Source organism: Kryptolebias marmoratus, linkage group LG14, assembly GCF_001649575.2.
Source record: "Kryptolebias marmoratus isolate JLee-2015 linkage group LG14, ASM164957v2, whole genome shotgun sequence".
Classification (NCBI taxonomy): Eukaryota; Metazoa; Chordata; class Actinopteri; order Cyprinodontiformes; family Rivulidae; genus Kryptolebias; species Kryptolebias marmoratus.
In genome coordinates, this window is record NC_051443.1 from 7,014,264 (window position 1) to 7,037,337 (window position 23,074).

Consider the following 23,074-nt stretch of genomic DNA (forward strand, 5'->3'; position numbering starts at 1 on the left):
CCAGGATGTTGCAGTGAAAACAGTTTTTACTGGTCCAGCAACAGCTGATTTATTATTGTACCTGTATCACGAGAGCCATGATTTAGGGGTTGTTTCTTTTCTTTTATATTAGCACTGGCCTGTTCATTCATTATACATGAATGTTTAGCAAATTTTACCTCCAAACAGCTCTGCTAATGATTCATGAGCAGTACATCTCCCACACAGAAAATCCTCAAGATACTGAACAAATTATCTTTTTCTTTAGCTTATTTAATTGTTAATTATCTTGCTCTACATTCTTCTTCTTCTTGTCCTTGAAACCAAGTCTGCTAATGAGTTTAGTAGCCTCCAGAGGTTTATTCATGCTGTTTCATAACATCTTTGTATTTGAATTGTAGGGACCAACAGGTGAAACTGGACCAATGGGAGATCGGGGCCACCCTGGTCCCCCAGGCCCACCTGGTGAGCATGGTCTGCCTGGACCTGCAGGGAAAGAAGGAGCTAAGGTGAAATTCTGGTCTTATATATGTATTTCTTAGCATTACTTTTGTTTAATTCCTATGCATATGTTTATTAATGACGTTGTTCTTTCACTTGCAGGGAGACCCTGGTCCTGCTGGCCCAGCAGGAAAAGATGGCCCACCTGGGCAAAGAGGTTTCCCTGGAGACAGGGGTCTTCCTGGTCCCGTGGTAAGTTCAGACTTCTGTTCAGTTTTCAGTAAAAGTTCTTACAAAATCAGCAGATTGATAGCATGACAGTTGTAGGTTAAGAAATTGCTGTTGAAATGTGTAGATATAAAAGATGGTACCACATCTCTAAGTGGACTTAAAAGGTGGGATCAGATCTTTGAGTGGACTTCAAAGGACATATTAGGTTTTTCTTGGTCCAACAACAGCTAAGTGCACTTCAGATGATGAATAAGATTTCTGAGTGGATGTCAAAGGAGGAGTCAGAACTCTGAGTGGACTACAGAGCAAGAATCAGATCTCTGAGTGGACCTCAGAGGAGAAATTGGATCTCCAAGTTGACTACAAAGCAAGAATCAAATCTCTGAGTGGAATACATAGGAGGAATCAGATCTTCAATTGGTCTAGAGAGGGGGATTCAGATCTCTGGTCTACAGAGGAGGAACTAAATCTCTGAGTGTAATTCAGAGGAAGAATTAGATCTCTGAGTGGACTTCAGAGGAAGATTCAGATCTCTGAGTGGACTTCAGAGGAGGAATTATATCTCTGAGTGGAAGTCAAAGAAGAAATCACCTTTTTCACTTTAAATTGCAAAGCTCTGATTTAATAGTCCTATTTAGTTCACTATTTTCCTTACTTCAAACTTGTAAGTAAGATCTCAGTTGTAGAAGCAATGCTATTTATAACTTAAGTAATTATAAATTATGGGAAACACCAGCTTCCTTGTAATGATGCAGGGGTTTTACAGCAGTGTTGGTAAAGAACTGTTTTCTCCATCTGCTCATCCTCTGCTTTAGAGACAACAGGAGGTTTTCCACCTCATGCTGAGCCAGTTTTTAAGACAGGGAGTCTGGCAGGCAGGATGCTTCCTCAACAGATGTGTTCTATTTCTCTGAAACCTTTGTTTAATTTGTGCTCTGCAGGGGGCTCATGGCCTGAAAGGGAACGAGGGTCCTCAAGGCCCACCTGGTCCTGCTGTGAGTAAAATTTACTTCATCTTCTTCCTCGCCATCCTTGTTCACACTGAGAGTTTCTTTCATCCTAAAGTTTTACATTATATGAAATAATCTGCTCCTTACATCAGAGGCTGGTTCTTTTGATGAAGTAGATGAACCCGATTGTATGCTTAAAATTTGATGTATGATGTTTGCTCTATTTTTTATGACTGATGTGTTGTGCTGCTGTAGGGTTCTCCTGGTGAGCGGGGTCCTGCTGGTCCAGCTGGACCTACAGGTCTACCTGGACGTTCTGGCCCTCAGGGACCTCCAGGCCCTGCTGGAGAGAAAGGTGGACCTGTGAGTACATCCCCTTATAAAGCTATCTATGACATACAAAATGTATTTCAGCCTTTGCCTGAGGTGATCATGTGTTGTTGCACTATCACAAAACAATCTCCAGGGAGAAAAAGGACCTCAAGGCCCAGCTGGAAGAGACGGTGTTCAGGGACCCGTGGGTCTGCCAGGACCTGGAGGACCTCCTGGACCACCAGGAGAGGATGGAGACAAAGTGGGTCCCTTTTCATGGCTTGTTTCCTCATCTGTGTGAATCAAAGTGCGACACAGTTTAGCTTGCTTCAGTCTGTATCTTTCTGTCCTACACTCACTGAAAATAAATGCAGACTTAGAACCTTACACTACATGCTAAAGTTGAGATCTCAGCCAGAAATCTTCCCTTTTTTTTCTCTGTGACCTTAAACTCTCTAATGGGAATCTGTTTGACAGAGTTTGCATCGATTTACAGATCTTTAAAAGGCTAAGCGGCCTTGTTGCTCCTTTGTACAAACAGAGTGAAGAGACAGTCTGAATTTTGTAGCAGTGACAGAGTGTGTGCAAGTGACACTTTAGTATTCAGAGCTGAGATTTCTCCTCCCCTCTGAAAACATTCAGTGGAAGATCGGCCTTGGAAGAAACTCAGAGGATAAGCTCTTATCCTTTGAAGATTGTCTCAGTTCTTAAGTGGCCTTACAATAGTCCCTGCACTGCAGATGGACACAGAGAGGACTGGGGGGTATTTACCATGCAGATAAAAAGGAGAGTTCAGCCCTATGTTTACACACATTCAGACACTTCCTTATAATAAGTCCTGTCTATGGAGAACCAAGAGCTTTGAGGTTTGTTTTTTTTTTAACAGACAGAAACATTGTCTGAATAAAACTCAGAAATAAAAGCCTTCCGCTCTGACAGTTATTAACATTATTTGTCCAAACATGCACCGTGTGCAAAGGCTTTGAAAGCCGCCTCTTCATTTTGTATGTTTTGGTGCAAACAGTTTCAGATGGGAGTCATTATGCTTTTTCTTCCTCACTGAATCATGAAAAGCTCCTTTCAAATATAAAACATGTTTGTCAGAGAAGAGAAGGAAATAAAACATCAACAGGCTGGTTTAGAAAACGTATTTTCAATGATAGCATATTTGTTTTTATGTCCATCATCCTCTGTGACTGGAAATGTTTGATCTATGATTTAAGAATATTTCTTATCCAGTTGGATTTCTCCCCTCATTCTATCTCTTCCTGTTTTTTTGTTTGTTTGTTTGTTTGTTTCACACTTTAATGATCTTGTTTCCCAGGGAGAGATTGGAGAACCAGGACAGAAAGGAAGTAAAGGTGATAAAGGAGAACATGTAAGTATTCATTCATTTTTTCACATCCTAGGATTTCAACAGTAATCAATTTTTTGGGTGAATAGACCAACTTATAATAAAAAAATGTTCCTCTCCAGGGTCCACCTGGTCCTACTGGCCCTCAAGGCCCTGTTGGAGCTCCAGGTCCTGCTGTAAGTGTTCGGTTTTGTGTCCACCTATCTGTTTCCTCTCCTCTCCTCTCCTGACTTTTACAGCACATTACTATTTATGGCTTTGTGCAGGGTGCAGATGGAGAGCCTGGTCCCAGAGGTCAGCAGGGTATGTTTGGTCAGAAGGGAGACGAAGGGTCCAGAGGTTTCCCAGGACCTCCAGGTCCAGTCGGGCTGCAGGTGAGCTCTACCGTGAAACAGAGAAGCTGTAACACTATCATAGGTCAAGACTGGAGCAACTTAATACAATCCTCTGTTTCCTCTTTAGGGTCTGCCTGGTCCACCAGGTGAGAAAGGTGAAACTGGAGACGTGGGTCAGATGGTAAGATGGTTTGTCCTCTCGCTGATTGTCAGGTTGCTCAGATTCTTTGTAAACAAGATTAAATGTTCATATCTTCTATAGGGTCCACCTGGGCCTCCTGGTCCCAGAGGCCCCTCAGGACCCCCAGGAGCTGACGGACCTCAGGGACCTCCTGGTGGTATTGGAAACCCTGGTTCTGTGGGAGAAAAGGTGACTCTTTGATTTGTTTCCAATTCTTTCTGTTCTGTTTGGTACCTTCAACGAAGTCTGTTTGTTTTCAATGCTTCAACACACAGAATATCAGGGACAAATATCACTGATTGCACTGTGTTAACAAGGAAAATCTGCTGCTCACGTGACCTTTCTTTTCCTGTATGTTGATGTTTCTGCCATTGTGTATATGAGTTTTAGTGAACACATTTAGAGTGAGAAATATTAACATGGTTCCCACATAATCATGAAAAGTCTGGAAAAGTCTGGAATTTGATTTTGGTACTGTCCAGATCTAGATAAGTATGGTAAAACGAAATCAGAGTATATAACAACTTGTTTTTCAAGACTCTGTTGTCTATTGCATTATCTAAAAAGTAAATATGTCAAATTTTTAAAAGCTGCTCAGACAAGAGGAGTGTTTTTACATTGTATATTAAATCTAAACAGTCACTATGATGTCCACTTTTGGTTCATACAACAAAAAGATTGTCAACTTCCAGTAGGAAAAAAAAAAGAATAGAGATAATTCTTTGCTGTGAGTTACCTTGTCTTTAAAACGTATGTGACTTTAACTATTTAGTCAACAATCTAAAGAAAATTTGAAATTAAAAGAGTAAGATTTCCATTTAGGGGTGATAATATTTTGTAGTCTAATCAAATGAACATTTTTCTTTTGAAAAAAAAAAAGTTCTACACTTACTTTTGTCTCAAAGGTTGTAATAAAACAAAGCAGTATTTATATAAACAAAGTCCATCATTTACAGTAGTAGGTAGTTGTTTTTCCTCAGAAGGTTCATTATGAAGTCAGACAAGAAAAAAACATTTTCCACATCAAATTTCCATAAGCATGCAGATAATAAAACTGCACAAGTGTTTAAACACAATAAATAACATACTTTAGTGTCAGAAATGGCCCCAAATTTGACCCAAAAATCTGAAAAAGTCTGGAAAAGTATGACATTTCAAAATGTAAAATGTGTAGGATCCATGGATTTAGTGTGTTAGCAAAGAGAGCATTTTAGATAATATACTTTTTGGAGGCTTCTGCAGCTGTTAAAGTTTCATGTTCTTTTTTATATTTTGCTCTTTAAATGGAGCATGGATATTTTCGCTCTGTCAGAGTGACAAATGCACACCAAATCTAAAAAAAAAAAAAAAACAGGGCTGATGGATGGGCGAAGAGCATGACTTAAAGGCATCATGTTGAAATTCTAAGATGGAGAATGCATTATTAAAACCTGCCTACATAAAATCAGATACAGTTCTTATCTCTTGCTGCTGTTTCAATATAAAGTCTTGCTTCGGCAGCTGCCAGAATGCAGAGCTGTGCACTTTCTCAACACTTTGTCCGCGGTGATGGTGTGATTAGTTTTATCAGGTTTAGTCAATAGAATCACCTCTTGCTCCTTTATAATCTCCCTGAGGATGGTCTGTCCTCAAACACACATACTGCTCTTTTGGCTAATCACACTTCAGCTGATAGCGCATTTTATTGGCAAGCAGCACAGCTTTTTTTTTTCTGTAAACACGTCCCTCATGTATCTGAGATGAGCAGCTGTCTTTTATGTGTTTGCTTTTAATGTTCTCAGCAGATTTTTCCCAACACCCCTTTGGTGGACATAAGCAGGTTGTCAGAAGGACCTGCAGAGTCCCAGATGCAACACTGCATAAAAGAAACGCATAAAATATGAGATTCAGTCTTGCTTATGAAAAAAAACATCCTAACTGCTTAGTGTGGATTTTTTTTTTAACAAGAGAGGTTTTGTAGGACAGCTTAATGCTAATTTAGAGTCTTTGTCGAGTATGCCCAGCTGTTCATGCTTGAGGAAACTTAGATGTGCCGATCCAACACATCCCAGCAGAGTTTGTCCTGTTGATTTGCTCTCCATCTTCCAAACATGACATGAGAGAATATTCTCCTGCAGAACAGGTGTGGCAGTCTGCAGCTCATGTGACAGTGAATAACGACAATGCCCACCGTGTAGGTGAGTCAACGGTCTGACTGTTCAATACGGCACCAGGAGGAGGACAAGATATATGGGCTGGGGCCGGCAGGAACAGTGAGGTCAGCAGACTCTGTGCTCCAGCTGCACAACCTGCCCCACTTTGATGGATGGAAATCTCTTGTGTCGTCTCTTTCTTTTCCCATTCTGGTGACAAGGGCACTGGGACAATCAGGGCTGACATAGAACGCCACTTGATCAGCAAATCCACTGACTGATAATTCATGTGTCCCTCCCTCCGTCTCACCTTTCCGCCCTTTCCCCAAACTCTTCTCAGGGAGATGCTGGTGAAACTGGAGAACCGGGACTTCAGGGAGAAGTTGGCCCACCAGTAAGTTTCTGATTCTGCATTTTTTTTTATATCAATTCATAATAACAAAAACTAGCATCAGCTGCAGAAAATGAATTTATGTCGGTCCAAAATTTAATTAATTTTCTTTCATTATTTTAGGGTCCAAGAGGAGAGCGTGGAGAAAAGGGAGAGTCTGGTCCTGCTGGCGCTGCTGGTCCTCCTGGTCCTAAAGGTCCCCCCGGAGATGATGGACCCAAAGGCAGCCCCGTAAGATCAGCTTCTCTCTCTGCCGAGCAAAAAGCATATATTTTTTTTTATTTTAAATTCTTTTGCAGATTATAATAATAATAATAATACATAATTTACTTAGTGCCTAAAACACTGATGCAGCCTTTTATTTTCAGGGTCCAAGTGGTTTCCCTGGAGACCCAGGCCCACCTGGAGAGCCTGGTCCAGCTGTAAGTTTGTTAAACGTTTGTAAATTTGTAAATAACCTTTAGTGTCTATTTGTGTGTTTTTTATGTAATGTGAAAAATTATTCACTGAAGTTCTGTTTGATTCTAATGCAGGGTTTAGATGGTCCACCTGGTGACAAGGGAGATGATGGAGAGGCCGGTCAGCCTGTGAGTGGTTTTGGTACTCTTCTGCAGTTCTAAGTCACTTTTGAAAAGCATAACTTTTAAATTGATGCATTTTAATTTGAAACCAGGGTTCACCTGGACCCACTGGAGAGTCCGGTCCCTCTGGACCACCAGGAAAGAGAGTGAGCACTTTTGGGATATCTTTCTGTCTGAACTCAGCATAAAGGTCTTAGTTTGATAATATGCTGTCTTATGTTTGATAATAATCTTTTTCAAATCTTTTTTTAAACAGGGACCACCTGGAGCACCAGGACCTGAGGGAAGACAGGGAGAGAAAGGAGCCAAGGTATCCAAAATAAAATGTTGTTTTTAATTGTTTTTAATTATCTTGTATAGCAGTATTATACAAATAACACTCAAAGTGGTGAGAATAAAAACCTTTTTATGAATTCTTTTTCTGTCTAAAAGGGAGAGTCTGGTCTAGAAGGTCCACAAGGAAAGACAGGTCCTGTTGGCCCTCAAGGATCACCTGGAAAGCCTGGTTCTGAAGGGCTCAGGGGTATCCCTGGTGCAGTTGTAAGTAATTTTACATGTAGAAAAACGTTTTCAGTAAAACAAAAAAAAAAATCCATGCTGTTATATTGTCACAGTGGGCTTAAAAAGATTAATAAATTTGTATTATTTTGAAGGGTGAGCAAGGACTGCCTGGTCCTCCAGGCCCAGACGGACCTCCTGGACCCATGGTGAGTAGAAGTGAATCCTTTGGCGTTGTTGTGTGGTGTGAGCTGACTAACCTGTTATATCCATGTCACAGGGCCCTCCTGGTTTACCTGGTCTGAAAGGAGACAGTGGTGTTAAAGGAGAAAAGGTGAACAACTTAAACATGAACCAAAACTAATAACATGAGCATTTTGCTCTTAAGCCCTAATTACCGCAAGGTATGTCAGACATTCATTAATGTGTTTTTGTTTTGTTTTTTGTCTACAGGGCCATCCAGGTCTTATTGGTCTTATTGGACCCCCAGGTGAACAGGGAGAAAAGGGTGACAGAGGTCTTCCAGGTCCCCCAGGAACCTCAGGTCCAAAAGGAGACAATGTGAGTCAAACAGAAATGTTAGCTCACTGAAGAAGTGAAGAAGCTCATGTTTGTTGATCCTGATCCTTCAGGAGTAAAGTGTGAGTTCATTTATGGATTCCTCCTTTCTTCTTCAGGGTATCGCTGGTCCTACAGGTCCACTTGGTCCCATTGGTCCTCCTGGTTTACCTGTAAGTCTGTACTCATCATATGTGTTGTACTACAGCCAGTGTTTATTGTCAGAGCTGGTTCTGATTCCTGGATCACCTTTGTGTCTGTAGGGTCCTCCAGGTCCCAAAGGAGCCAAAGGGTCATCTGTAAGTGTTTTACCAAGTGTTTTGCTGCAATATGTTAGAAGGATAATAGGATCAATATTGTGACAGTCAAAGCCATTAACCATGAGTCTGATTTCCTTCTCAGGGTCAAACGGGTCCAAAAGGAGAAGGTGGTTCACCTGGACCCCCTGGTCCTCCTGTGAGTACAAAGCTTAATGACAGGATCATTATTTTGTGTTATCAAGTCCTTAGGGTCCTTATCCTTATCCCACTATCCCACTACTCCAAGCTTTAACTGATAGCCTTAAATATCACAATATCTCATGAAACCACACAAACAAAGTTTAAAAATTTGACCAAATTGACCAAAACCATTTTTCCACATAGAAAGATGGTCTTAGTTTAGAACTATCTCATAAAATTTGGTAGTTGATATGAATTCCTTCAAAGAATGTTTGGCTTTTAATTTGCAAATGTTTCATCATTCCCAAACTGATCTCAGCTGATGTTGGTCTTCTCTCATTTCTCTATAACAGGGTCCTCCCGGTGATGTCATCCACCCACTCCCCATCCAGGCTCCTATTAAAGGCAGAACCCGGAGGAACATTGATGCCAGTCAGATGATGGACGATGCCGCTGCAGATGCCAACTACAAGGACTACGACGATGGCATGGAGGAGATCTTTGGTTCTCTCAACTCCCTGAAATTAGAGATTGAGCAGATGAAGCACCCACTGGGCACACAGAACAACCCTGCTCGGACCTGCAAGGATCTGCAGCTCTGCCACCCTGACTTCCCTGATGGTTTGGATCTCAGTTTGTTTTTAAAAGTTGTTCTGATCTACTATACTTATTTCCTGCTCTCACATCATTTATCATACAGAAACTAGAAATAAAAGTTTAAAAAATGACAACACAGCTTGGCTTAAAGTCCTACAACCCACAGCTTTTCTTGATCTGCTCATATGACTCCCACACACTGAAATCATAGCAAATCTGTGGACAAACAAGGTTTTGGAACATGCAAACTCAAGGCAAGAATATGCAACAAACACAGCTGGATGGAAACACAAAAAATAGGGAAAACACTAGTTTTGAGCTTGGGTTACAGTAAGTGGATCAAGTGAAAAATGACTGAAGCTTGGAGAATAAATGGAGATGCACTGAAACTCAAGATGATAAAACTGCAACCAGAATTTATCATAGTAATCTTATACAATGTCTCAGGTTTGAAGTTTCACTGGTGCTTGTTGGATTTTACCATCCAGTTGCACCTTCAGCTCTGTTCAAAGAATCCGCTTCACCTTAATCTCAAAACGATCATTTATAAAAACATCAGTGGAGTGGAAGGAAATGTTCACGAATCTGCATTTCATCGAGCAGATTTTTCTGAAATTTCACATAAAGTTCACAGCCAGTGGAATAAAGTTTTTATTCAGTCAACCAGAGTGTATTTTCCTATTTGTTCAGTAAATTAAATTTAATCCTTTGGACTTTATTTGTGTCATTAGAACAAATGAGTTTTTTTTTGTTTTAATTTGGTGTTGAGATATTTTTCTCCTAATGTTTTATGCACCAAAAATTTAATTATCTTTAGGAGTTTACAGCAGATTAATTGAAAATGAAAGTAACTTTCAGTTGAATCCTTTTAGTCAGCCAACAATCACGCTAAAATGCTGCATCATGAATTTATCTGGAGTTTGTCATTTCTTTTATTATGCCGGGAACTGATTGAATATGAACTAATTAGGTTAAGAGTTTACACATTTATTCATCCATCCTTGATATCAGAGATGATATCAAACATATCATAGCAATACTGATGTTACTGAACCCAAATAATAAAGTAAAAAGTGCCATGAATCAAAGGTGTAAAATAAAACTCTCTTTATTGTAATCTTAACTCTGAATTTACTACAAAAATCCACCAGCTAACACCAGTGTTGTCAATGTGCTTCATAAATAATTAGATTTCTGTTTGAAGTGTTACAAATTCTGCTCCGAAAGAGAAGTTTTTGACCTTTAAATAAAGAGTCCCTGTGCTAACATAGAGACATGATGTCAGACATTGTGTTAACCCAAGTGAACACGGTGCAGCGTATAATGGTTCCTTCTTTTTATGTTTTCTGCCTCACTTCATCTCTGCAGGTGAATACTGGATTGATCCAAACCAGGGTTGCTCGCGGGACTCCTTCAAGGTTTACTGCAACTTCACAGCAGGTGGAGAGAGCTGCATCTACCCAGATAAGAAGTCTGAAGGGGTACGTCTGGCTGCATGCCACACGAGCACTAACACATGCACATACAAAAAGAGAGAAGTCAGGCTGAGAGTACAGTGGGATTAAAAAACATTTTCAGCCTCCAGTTTCCCTTATGTGTGGGATAAACTGCTGTGCATGCTGTATAAATAAACTGAACATGTCAGGATCTGAAACGTACCAGAATAATTAGCCTCTGTGTGATCGCCTGCTGTGATGGTGACAAGAAGATGTGAGAGATGATTCATTCGATATTTTACAAACAGTTACAGAGAGAGTCATCCACACTCTTTAGTTTCAGAGCCTTTTGTGCATGAAGCATAAAGAACTGGATGGTCTATAAAAGCCTTCAAAGGGTGGCAAACACACCGAGTGGACCTTAGCTTCATTATGCTTGAGGATGTAGACGTAGCAGAGTGGTGAAACAGCGTCTGTGACAACTCCGAGGTTGTGTAATAGCACGGTGCTGCAGCTGTTTTAATGATCCCACTCATCAAGCCTCAGAGGGGCCAGAGTTTGCTTAAGCTCAGAATAATGAAGCAGACTTTTTATAGCTTGCTGGTGACGACGGGCTGCTCTCATTTAGCTCGGAGCTGCTGTCAGTCCTGGCACAGAGACTGAGAAACTCTCCCACATGTGTTGGAAATGGTCTGCAGAAACCAGGGCAGGCTTTCTCCTCTGCTCCGCCGCCTCTGGTGGAAATGAAGGAAGGTTACCTTCACGGCTGCAGGGGTTTAATTGACACCATCTTCCAGCGATGAGTGATCTCGGGCCCATCCTTCATTAACACATTAAGCTGCTGATGACAGCTTTGTATCAAACCCTGCACACTAATTATGGAGACATTCATCACTGTCGTGGCTCAGGCCCGTTGGCCGAGTCACAGCTTTTAATGGCATAACAGAGTCCGAGCATTCAGGTTGCACAGCAGAACCACTGAGCAGCAGGGACAGGGGCTTCTGCAGAAGAGCTCTGCAATTATTTCTTCATTAATCACTGTGTACTCATGAATCTTTCAGCACCAATTAGCTGCCAGCAACAATTTGTACTCTACTAAATGGTATATGTATTTTTTTTAACTATCAGAGTGCAGCAGTTAAAGGTAAATGAAACAATACCAGACTATGCAATTATTAGAATGGGGGCTTCCCAAAGATATGTCAGCTCCCCAGTACTTTTTACAAGTGAGTGAGTAAAACTCCCTCAAACTACACTGTGAAACATTCTAATGATACAGCAGTTTATAGATTAGGGAGAGAACTGAAGCCTTGAACCTACAGCTGAAAGCATTCTTTTTAAGAAGGCATTGGTAGAAGAAATATGTTTTTTGTTTAATCACATGATTTTACAGAGTGGAGGAGGTTGTTTGCTTTCAGGTGTTACAGCAGTTAACTGGAGCATCTAATAATAAACAGATTTAAAGATTAGAGCAGAAAGAAACATCACTATCTTTAGTTTTTATACCAAAGATCTGTGCTGAAGGAGGTACAGACAGTACAACAAAATAGCTGATATTATTAAATCAGACCTAATATGTCAATGACAGAGGAAAGATTTAAGATGTCAAAACAAGAAATTAACTCATTAATCTGCCATCCAGACATGAATTACAAGCAGATAGACTGTGTTTTTGTATTTACAGTTGTCGTCATTAGTTTTGATCCACACATGGACATGGATGTCATAATAATGTTTGGGTCTTTAATTATTTATTTATTTATTTGAACTGCTCTTTTTTCAGGGTGGGATGAATATACAACAAACGGCTTCAATGTTTTTTTAAAAACAAGTTTGAATTTATTGTAGATTTTCTCTAATCTACATAGGGTCGAAACTGTGCAAATATATCCATAAACCCCCACTAATATTTGTCTAAATGTCTCTTAGCAAGTGTCACCTAGACCTCAGGCTTTTTGTATCCATCAACAAGCTTCTGGTTTATTTCTGGCTGATTTGACCACTCTTCTTGACAGAATTGATAGAGTTCATTTAAACTGGTTGTTTTCCTGGTGCAGACACAGCTTTTAATCATAGTCAGTACATTTTCTGGGAAGGCCATTCCAGAAGCTCAATGTTAGCCTGTTTTATCCAATCAGAATCCACCTCTGACGTGTTTTAATCATTTTCCTGTTGAAACACCCAACTGTGTCCAAGTTTCAAACATCTAACTGTTGATTTAAGATGAAGTTGAAGAATTTGGAGGTAGTCCTCCTTTATTATTCCATCCAGTTTGGGCAATGCACCAACCTCACAGGATGATACTACCACCACCATACTTGACAGTTGTTACAAACCCATTCACTTTGATTCTTCCAAATATTCTTCTTACTCTGGCCAAACAGCTGAATTTTAGTCTCAGTTGACCATCAAACCTTTCTTCTGAAGGCATTTCTTCTAACACCTTTTAGTGTAACTGAAAATATTTAGGTGAATATGTATAATTTTGACCCTGTGTGGATCAGAGAAACTCCACAATTTATTCAAACTTGTTTTAAAAAAATAAGTAAAGCTGTGTATTGTATAATCATTTCATCTTGAAAAGAGAACATGTCAAATAAATAAGCCATTTTAATCTGACATTCAGGCCCATGATGAGTGGATTGAAACCTCTGACTTTAGCTGTAACTGTAAGTTTGTGTTCAGCTGTTTCCTTTTGGAGAATTTCAGCATGTTTTACTGTTCTTGCCTTTGTTGACGCTGCCACAAGTGTGCTGTCTGATGCAGCCCAAGACAAGTTTCCCTTAGGGATCTTTTTATCTTTGCTGGTCCAGTAGGTCTGCTTGATCTCTTTGAATACTGTTTCAGGTCTGGAGGATTCCTCAGAGGAGAACAAAAGAAGAACAGCTCAAGGGGGGGTGGGGGTTCTGTCAAATCTGTTTCCTTTCTTTAACGCTTCTTTTTTTCCCTCCTCCCCTGCCTTTTTGTTGGTCCATGCCCCCAGGCTAGGCTCACATCCTGGGTAAAGGAGAATCCCGGTTCCTGGTTCAGTGAATTCAAACGTGGTAAACTGGTAAGCCAGACTCCAGACCTCTCTGTGTCTCTTCCCTGAATGCCTCTCATATTTTACAGAGCAAAATGGCAAAATGGCCCAAAGACTCCCCAGGAACTTGGTATAGTCACTACAAGAGAGGTTCCCTGGTAAGTGGTCCTGCCTGCGGTTCCAGAGTCCCGGCTGGGGTCAGGACTCTGTGTTCCTGAGGCTCTGCATGGTTCTGGTTCTGCACTGTAAAGCCTGGCACTTTGCTCGTTGGTTATGAAGTTTTGTGCATGATCCACTACAGGCTGCTCTCACCTTCAGTCCACCAGGAGATGCTCTTGTAAGGAAATGGAGGAGACATTAGTGGACCAAACAGGATCGTAGAGCTGAATAAATTCCTGGTTCTGTTGTCCACTCTGCCTCTGATCCATCAGTAGAACATCTCCTAGAAGTGACCGGGTGCCTCGGCGCAACTTTGACAAAGAGCTTATCATTTTAAACTACTTTTTTACACATTTCTGTAGTTCCTGACTTCAGCAAGTTTTTGCTTTAGCAGCAAAGCATCTGTGGGTCACACAGAAGAATACAAACCTCTCTCCTACATTGTGTCCAAGTAGTTCCGAGTCAAACAGGTCAGGCACTCGGTCACCACCAGGGGCTTCTAGGTTCTCTGCTGACATGTGATGATAAGAGGTAATGTTTCTCTGAAGATGTTGGGCTGCAACCATGCAAGACACAGAGTTGGGGGTGGGTGGGGAAGGGTTCATTTCTGAAGCAAAACAGGGGGCTGCCAAGCTACCTGTGAAGATAAACCACAGCTCTGACATTCAAACAGAACTTCTGAAAGAAAGCTTTTGATTAGCAGACAAATTGACCTGCTGCACAAACAAATTTGCCAGTTTTAAAGTAATATCATCTTTTGTTGAGAAATGACAGAGTTGTACGTTGAAAAAAACATTATGCCCAATCTCATGTGATATTATGAGACATCACACTCAGAGTATGTGTTATGAATAACTCTGACCTAATACCACAACAAATTTTATCTCAGTCATTTTAAAACTGACTGATTTATAGCCATTTTTGTGTTACCTAATGTTGATTAGTTGTTGGGGCCATCTTAATTTGGACTGACTTCAAATGTCAAATGTTGTAGTTGTACAACCAGTAATTACTTTCTGAAACTTTCAATAAACCCCATTCAGTGGCTCATGAGATATTTTGCTAACAGACAAAAAGGGTTGACTTCAAAAGTTAATGCTAAAGGTTTAAGCAAATATCCCAACATAATGACTGGCAGTTGGAGTATGGGTTGTGAATGACTCTCAGCTCCAACCACATTAAATGTTAGCTCAATGTCTATAAAATTGACTGAGTTATAGCCATTTTTGTGGTTTCTAAGATCAGTTAGCTGTAGTGGCCATCTTTAATTGGGTTGACAGGTTAATCAGTTAATCAAGTTAAAATGTTCAACTTTAATTTAATCAAGTTTAACTAAAATTTGTCCAGGGATGAGATGTGTTGGTAACAGACAGGCACATGCACACTCGTTCAGACATGGCCAAAAACATTATCGCCCACTACTCAAAAGCAAAAGGCAGGTGATAATGAGCGTCAACTCTCTGTTAATGTCAGGACCGTGAGTTTTCTCTCTGCATGTGTGTGAGCAAGCACCGGCTCAAGTAGAAGAACGAGAGGAAGAAGAAAATATCTCGACCCAGACGGTTTGCCGCTTTGGTTGCATGGCACGGTTTCTGCATGCGCTCTGTACTCAGTGAGTCCTGTGTGTCTGAAAGGAGGAGCGATCATGTGGATCTAATGGATTCCTGATGGTTGGTATGCAGATTGTCATTTACGGACATTAAAATCAAACTGGGACTGGCTCCAAATCTGTTTAATCAGTCAGGATTACAGAGCACTAATCAGCTTAAAAGGATACAGCTCAGTTTTCTCTAACACAAGCGTGAGAAGGATTCTACATTAATTAAAAGGCAATTAGCATATCATTACAACCACATGTTCTGTTTTAAGGATTGCATTTTTAGGAATTTACTGCAATTTGCTCATATTGGTTGTAAATTCTTTGACAATTATTTAATTAACCTTTAAAGCAGCTATATGAATATTGTTTTTTTTCATTATTAAAGGTGCATTGTTAAGTATTACACATCATTGCTTTTATGAAGACAGAGCTTTATTCTACATCAGGTCTCCTCTTGTATACATTTTGACACGATACTTACATGTAATGTATAGGATAACAATAGGAGCAATAAATTATGACCAGTTTTAGAAGAGATCAACAACTAGAACCTGAACTGAAGTAGTGTTGGGTGTTTCAGTTCTAAAAATATACTTATTGCACCAAACATATAAGGATTCACAGCTTAAGTACTATTTTCAGACTTTCTATTGTAAAAATATGTCGAAAAAAAAGAAAAAACAGGCTTTTATTAATGCCAGCTGTTCTAAAGATCAACATAAAGAGTAAATCAGGTAAGAAGGGCAATTATACATCTTTGTATAACAGTCAGCTTCACAGTTTTGAAAATGACTGCTTTATAAAAACACTCAAAAATAAGTTTATCACCCAAAAGCAACATTCTGATTAAGATCTAATGTGATCCAAGTGCAGACCAGTTATGGGTCTGTAAATTATTTCATTTATAAGGCGCTGCACATCATGAGTGTTGTCAGGTAGTTGCTTAAGTGTCTGACAGTCCATTAAAACAGCGAGTGAAGATCAGCAATCGCAGAAAATGCATCGTAGACTCATCAGACAGCATTACCAGCACTTGTTGGAGTCTGGTAGGTGTCACATTGTTGGTTTGCATGTGGCCAGTGCTGATCTGTTGGATCTGGAGGTCCAGTTCACACCCTACTAACCTGAGACCAGCAGTGTTCCCATACTGCCAACTCTGTTGTCCATCTGATCTGATATTGTAATATAGTCACATGATTTTTCAACATGTGCAGTTTTATTTTGTTTCCATCACTCTGGCTGGATGATGAATGTTTTTTTTTATGTCAGTGCTTGGTGCACAATACAACAGTCCTCCCCCATGGTGTGGTCTGTCTTGGGGCATCAGAACCTTTACTACATGTGGTGCCTTCATGTCCTCACTGGTTTTAACATCGGACCACTGTAACAACTGTGTGCCACACATGCTGGGCCTGGATCCAACCATCCAGATGCATGCAAGCCTACAATGTCATTTAAGATGTTTTTTTGTTTGTTTGTTTGTTTTATGTTGAAAAGGCCAGTTAATAATATCCATTACTGATTAATTAAAGAGTAAAACATCCAAGGGGGTGAATATTTTTTATAGGCATTGTGTATCATTTATAGACTCCTCACTTGTCTGCATGTTGATCAGATAACATCCAAATCAGACTGTTTTTATTTAGTAATAAGCTTGTTTTCAGTGAGTGAATTTAGAAGACCTTTGTTGGTTACATTCAGGTGTTTGTAGTCATGTGAACATTGAATGTAGACATTATGATAAATATGATAAATGACTGCAGCATTATTTGAAACTCGTTTTAGCAGTTTAATAGAAAGTGCAAACTAAACTACATAGACAAAAATACATGATGGTTTGGGTCTTTACATGGGATGGAGAATCTTCAGGTGAACACAAGTCTGATACCTTAGTGTTTGGGTCAGTGATGCTGTCTAATATTAGTTCTAATAATTTAATATAACTGTGGAGGATAGTGGCAATTAAGGGCACTTCTTACTGCTGCTGACAGTATAAAATATGTCCTAGAAATCTCAGTACAGCAATGAAACAATAGAAATTAAACCTGATTCACTCCTAAGTGATAAAAATAGTGCAGAGTGAAGGCTCGGCAGTAAGTCATTAAATCCTTGGTGTCTGCAGGACTTTCCTCCTACTCCATTCAATTTTTTAATTATTCTCCTCTCCTTGTGTTAAAGTTTTCATGTATGACTTCATCTGTATGTGTTTCTTTGGTAGCTTTCCTACGTGGATGCAGAAGGAAACCCCATTGGCGTGGTCCAGATGACTTTCCTGCGGTTGCTGAGTGCAGCGGGCCGCCAGAACATGACCTACAACTGCTACCAGTCAGTGGCGTGGCACGACCAGGAGCAGGACAACTATGACAAGGCAATCCGCTTCCTGGGCTCCAACGATGAGGAAATGTCTTATGATAACAACCCCTACATCCGCGCGCTGGTCGACGGCTGCGCGGTGAGCTTATCAACTCTTTCAGTTCACAATAACTCTCAGTTTGTATGAACTCTCAGTTCATATTAACGCTGACTACACATCAACATTAAGTTCACATCAACTCTGAGTCAGCATTCACACTATTGTTTTCCTGTTTATGGTTTGTATTTGTTGATTGTTTCTTTCTGCCGCTTTCCACTTTTAGCTACTGTTCTGCTACTTTAAGCTTCAACTATCATTTTACTACTTTAAGCTATTCGTCAACATATTGGCACTTTTAGCCTTTAGCTACCATTCTGCTGCTTTTAGCTTTAAGCTACTGTTTTGCAAATGTTATCTTTTATTTAAGTCTTGGAAATTTTACCTTTTAATGTTTGTTTTGCGAAATTTAACTTTTTGATAATGTTTTTGTTCATTTTAGCTTTTAGCTACAACTTAGGAAGATTTAGGTTTGTAGCTGCAGTTTTTCTTTAATTTAGCTTTTAAAATATTGTTTAGCGAGGTTTAGCTTTTATTAACAGTTTTGCTCATTTTAATTTGTAGCCTTTATTTTGCAGAATTTTAGTTTTAGCTTTGGTTTTGCTGATTTCAGCTTTTAGCTACTATTTTGCTGAGCTTTTAGCTCTTGCTCTGTGTGTTTTCACAACTCTCAGCAGTCAGTGTTCACCCACTCTGGTGTTCCTGTTGTCTCTGAAGTCACTCGGTCAGCTGTTCTTGTCCTTGTTCAGTTTTTAACTCTACCTCCTGCTGTGTCTTCTCCCCCTCCCCCAACAGCTGAAAAAGGGCTATGAAAAGACAGTACTTGAGATCAGCACGCCGAAGGTGGAGCAGGTGCCGTTCGTGGACATCATGTTCAACGATTTCGGCGGCTCCACGCAGAAGTTTGGATTCGAAGTGGGACCTGTCTGCTTCATCGGCTAAGACTGAGCAAATGGAGAAAAAAAAGCCTATTTTTGTTTTCTCAGAAAGAAAGAAAGAAAGAAAGAAAGAAAGAAAGAAAAAAAAACAATTGACAAAGAATGGGACTAATCTATTTGTAAAAACTGTTTCCAAAAAGCAACACGTATACGCAAAAAAGCAGTTCTGTCGAGCAAATGGCGAAATTTGAGAGGAATAGAGCGGATATAACCTTGAAACCTCAGTGTGCCTTCTCTATCACATGCAAGTTTTGAAACTGGATTTCAGATCCTTCCTCCAGCGCCCCCGCTCATGCTTCAACACTTGATTTCTTCCCAAAAAAACAAAGGCGACCCTGAGAGCTGCAGCCGTTACAGATGGTCGCAGTATTTGCCATGGACTCCTTCTGATTTGGCTCGCTTCTTTTCTTTAGTCCTGATCTAGTGTTTCATGTTGCCACCTGTCTGCGTTTGGTTTGTTTGCTAGTTCACCCTAAGGAGCTTCGTTTGTGCAGAACTGTCTCATCATTCTCTTGGAATGGCTCTTATACATAAATATATAAATATATATAATTGATTTTTTATGTTTGTAAGTACATTCTGTATATTTTTTCCTGTTTATTGCTTCTGGCTTCAAAACATGCATGTGACTTTAATAATTGTGAGGCAGGAAACCGTGGAACATCTGATTATTGGGAACACATCGAGAGCGAGGATATTCGACATGTAAAGTAAAAAAAAAACAAAAAAGTACAAACAAACTAAAGGAATTGGACGTCCTTGTCTTTGTGGAGCAGACTTTCCTTGTAATTTAAGAACAGAATAAAGACGAAAACACGCTCTGTAATGGCGTAATGTGACGGTTGTTTGCAGACTAATAAAACATTCCTCATTCTGTGCCCTCTGAACCAAAAGTGCCACCTCAGTGGAAACAACATGTTTGCCGAAAGATTCATCAGTCTGACTATGCAGTGGAAGGTTATGTCACATTTTAATGAAAACACAAAGAAATCAAAACCTAGGTGCTATTTTCTCTCTTCTGTGGTGCTATGTATTTTTTCTAGTTTGTGTTGTTTAAATAAAAGGAAATTTGTGGTGACATTAGTCCATCTTCAGCCCACCCCCCACTCTTTTGACTTGCTTCACCACCGTATGTCAGTTTTCTTCCTGTCAGATAAGTGCGGCATGTTATCTCCTGCTTCAGCGGACCTCACACAGCAGCAATGAGTCTGCTGGTACCGAACATCGAGAACGCTCAGAGGGGAAAGATGTTTGGTTTTGCATTTATTCGCTGCAGGGTTCTGCCGTCGGCTCGTCCTCGTACCGACGGAGGTGCTTGAATAGAAATGTTGCAATGCCTTTCAGAAGGGAACCCTGACCTTTTCCAAAGATTTCCACTTCCCCTTTTAGCTTTAAGTGACTCAGACTCATTTTTGTATGGGGAAACAACTTGAAAAGTCACCAGAAAATGTTGCTTGTTGGTTTCCTACTTTGCCATTCCTGTAATAATTTGCTTTTTGTTCAAACTATGCACTCTCTTTGCTTATGACCACTAGTATCTACCACAGAACTCTTACAGCTTTAAACATAGGTCTGTTTTGTTTCCTTTTTATCCTTAAATATGTGACTTGAACCGTTTTAAGGTAACTCAATATGCTTGTAGATCTTTGGCTTGATTTTTCATGGTTTGCACCCAAATTTATCACTTTCCTCTCAATAAAACAGAGAAGCTTTTATTTTTATTTTATTTTTAATTTTTTTTTGTAAATTTCCAGATGATTTAGTTTGATTTTGTAGATGTCATGTGGTTTTCACAGTCCTGTCAAACCTGTGTAAGGATGAGAGGAGGGAGGAAATCTATTGGGGGAGGGGGGTTTGTGTCAATAAATTGAAGTTTACTGTGGCCATCCACTCCTGTATCTCTTTTGAAGCATTAAAACTTATCTGTATGCATGAAATTGTAAAGTTTTGTTCTCTTGTTTGAAGTTTGTAGATCTCCACTCAGTGCTCCATCCATTAGGAAACAGACGCTTTTTCATTTTTACTTTTCAATGAACTTGTAACTCTACCAAAGCCAATGTCCATTTGTAGTATATTTATTGTATTATTTAAGATAAAAATAAATGATAAATGATACCATAGTGTAAGTGTAAGAGGCCCCCTCTTTACATCCACACAGGGAAACAGATTTTGACTTTTGCACATGTTGTTTTAAACAATATGAGTGGTGGAAAGAAAAACTTTTAATTAATACACTCAAATAACACAGTCCTGTTTTGTGTTTGTAATCTGTGGGCTGTGTGTGTGAGCTTAAATGCTGAATGATTGTGTTTTAGCCTGTTAACTGAGAAGATTCCAGTTCCACAGACTCTCCAGCAGAGGGAAGATCTCCAACCACAGTCAGCTACTGGCATTTCCTGCTGATCCATCCATCAATCCGTCACTTTATCTGTGGATCAACACTTAGTCTTGTTATTCTTCACCTTCTGCAGAATAAGCAGAAAGAAATGTACAGTGTTTTCACATGTTTGCATTTCCTGCAAGTCTTTTTTTTTCCGGTGATCTTTATAATAAAAGATGTTTTAATCCTGTCACGCATCACTGATTTTAATAATCTGCTTTGATCTGATCTGATCTGTGCAGCGCCTCATTAGCAGAAACAGTGAAAGAGCGCAGTGAGCTTTCGAGCCAAGCTCAGCAAATTAAACATAAAACAAAAAAGTTTGATCTGCATCCAGGCCCGATCAATATTTAATGAAGTGTTTACAGGATGGATTCAGGATGATCAAAGTGCACGAGGCTGCAAAGAAACCGCAGATTGTGCTTCATCCCAGCACACAGAGAAGTGGGTCATCTACAGTAGGTGGGTTGGTGATGGTGGTGATGCTGGGGGGGGGATGGGTTTGGTAGGTAGATCCATCTGGTTACACAACAACAATGACACTCAAGTGTCACAGATTTGTGTGACATTCTGCTCTCAGAATGAGTAAAATAATCACACCAAATCTTTAGTTTTGTTTGAATCAAACAGCTTGGTGACAGATTTCTGAAGGGGTCTGATTCCCTGTTAGACTGTAGAAATGATTTTACCAAAACTTCATTTTCAAACAAATTATTAATTGAAAGAATCTATGTGAGAAGTAAAATGGAGTTCAACAAAATTAAATCTGAGTGATAATTTAAAAATTGTATTCAAAGTTTGCAAGAAGCTGGCCTCAGAGCAGGAAACTGCTGTTGAAGAAGTACAGCTCAGCTCTCTTAAGGTCCCACCACAACATTTTTCTGGACTTTGACTGGACCATTAAAGCACTTTAATTCTTTTCTTTTCCAGCAGTTCTGTTTCAGATGAGCTGTGTTTGTGATCATTGTTCTGTTGCATCATGACCCAGTTTGGTCCAAGCTTCAGCTGTCAGACAGACAGACTCACATCTGACTCTAGGATCCTTTGCTCTACAGAGGCGTTCATGATTGACTCAATGACTGGAAGGAGCCCAAACCATCAGCCCCCCACCACCATGGTTGACAGTTGAGATGTTGGTACTGATATCCTATTTGATTTTCTCCAAACCTAGTGCTGTACATTATGGGTATATGTTTCTACTTTCTCATTTGTATAATAGACATTGTTCCAGAAGTCTTGTGGTTCATTCAGATGAAACCTTTAAAACCTAAGTCATGCTGCCATGTTCTGTGTAGAGAGAGAGGATTTCTCCTGCAAACCTTTCCAAACAAGTCATACATGTCTTTTTCTAATTGTTCTGTCATGACCTTTAACTTGCTAACTGAGGCCTGTAGAGTCTCAGATGGAGCTCTTGGGATTTTGAGAATTTCTCTGAGCATTGCACGGTCTGACCTCAGGGCGAATTGCTGGACATTCATTCCTAGAAAGATTGGCAGCTGTCTTAAATGTTTTCCACTTGTAAATAATCCTTTTCTTTGTAGAATTATGGACTCCGGATATTTTGGAAATGACCTTTAACCCTTCTCAGATTGATGAGCAGCAACAGTTGCTTCTCCAAGGTCATTGCTGATGTCTTTCCATATTGGCATTGTGTTACCACACACCTGTATGCTCCAGAGCAGCAAACTGACAAAACTCCTGCTTTTATAGAGCTGTTCACACCAATGATGATCAGTTAATCAATACATCTGATCAGCAGCACCTGGATGATACGGAACCTCTGAAATCCTGTGGAAGCAGCAAGGATGGACTTTTTTTTTCTTTTTCACACACAGCTTTTCCAGTTTGGCTGTTTTTGTTTAATAAATATTGACATGGCAGAATCTGTTGTTGCATTTCTACAGCTGAGGTTAGATTTAAAAAATTTTGAATATGGTAAAGACAACATCAATTTTAGTGTACTGATAAGTGAAAGCCTTAAACTTGTGGATGTTTTTGACATACTATATTTAGTTTTAAATTGTGAAAGTAAACATGTTATATGTACATAAGATAAAAAACAGTATGTTTTACTGAAGGAAAGTTAATATTTTGTAATAATCTAGACCAGAAGACCAATGCAGCCAGTAATCTCTTAGATTCTTCCAAA

General features: G+C 39.8%; 1 protein-coding gene across 2 annotated transcripts in view; it reads left to right on the forward strand.

The window, feature by feature from the left end:
* Positions 1 to 20,665, forward strand: part of col5a1 (procollagen, type V, alpha 1) — a 94,251-nt gene extending 73,586 nt beyond the window's left edge. The window contains exons 39-66 of one of the 2 annotated variants that reach the window (XM_017431219.3): positions 381 to 488; positions 583 to 672; positions 1,593 to 1,646; positions 1,857 to 1,964; positions 2,068 to 2,175; positions 3,238 to 3,291; positions 3,390 to 3,443; positions 3,534 to 3,641; positions 3,730 to 3,783; positions 3,865 to 3,972; positions 6,256 to 6,309; positions 6,430 to 6,537; positions 6,675 to 6,728; positions 6,840 to 6,893; positions 6,980 to 7,033; positions 7,144 to 7,197; positions 7,320 to 7,427; positions 7,541 to 7,594; positions 7,666 to 7,719; positions 7,839 to 7,946; positions 8,063 to 8,116; positions 8,207 to 8,242; positions 8,346 to 8,399; positions 8,737 to 9,004; positions 10,349 to 10,461; positions 13,400 to 13,468; positions 17,416 to 17,649; positions 18,403 to 20,665. In XM_017431219.3, coding sequence (XP_017286708.1) covers positions 381 to 488; positions 583 to 672; positions 1,593 to 1,646; positions 1,857 to 1,964; positions 2,068 to 2,175; positions 3,238 to 3,291; positions 3,390 to 3,443; positions 3,534 to 3,641; positions 3,730 to 3,783; positions 3,865 to 3,972; positions 6,256 to 6,309; positions 6,430 to 6,537; positions 6,675 to 6,728; positions 6,840 to 6,893; positions 6,980 to 7,033; positions 7,144 to 7,197; positions 7,320 to 7,427; positions 7,541 to 7,594; positions 7,666 to 7,719; positions 7,839 to 7,946; positions 8,063 to 8,116; positions 8,207 to 8,242; positions 8,346 to 8,399; positions 8,737 to 9,004; positions 10,349 to 10,461; positions 13,400 to 13,468; positions 17,416 to 17,649; positions 18,403 to 18,549 — 2,523 coding nt within the window. In that variant the 3' untranslated portion in view covers positions 18,550 to 20,665. Of the gene's footprint in view, positions 1 to 380; positions 489 to 582; positions 673 to 1,592; positions 1,647 to 1,856; positions 1,965 to 2,067; positions 2,176 to 3,237; positions 3,292 to 3,389; positions 3,444 to 3,533; positions 3,642 to 3,729; positions 3,784 to 3,864; positions 3,973 to 6,255; positions 6,310 to 6,429; positions 6,538 to 6,674; positions 6,729 to 6,839; positions 6,894 to 6,979; positions 7,034 to 7,143; positions 7,198 to 7,319; positions 7,428 to 7,540; positions 7,595 to 7,665; positions 7,720 to 7,838; positions 7,947 to 8,062; positions 8,117 to 8,206; positions 8,243 to 8,345; positions 8,400 to 8,736; positions 9,005 to 10,348; positions 10,462 to 13,399; positions 13,469 to 13,527; positions 13,597 to 17,415; positions 17,650 to 18,402 lie in introns of both variants that reach the window. The other variant, XM_017431220.3, reaches the window with a different exon arrangement.
* Positions 20,666 to 23,074: the final 2,409 nt, after the last annotated feature.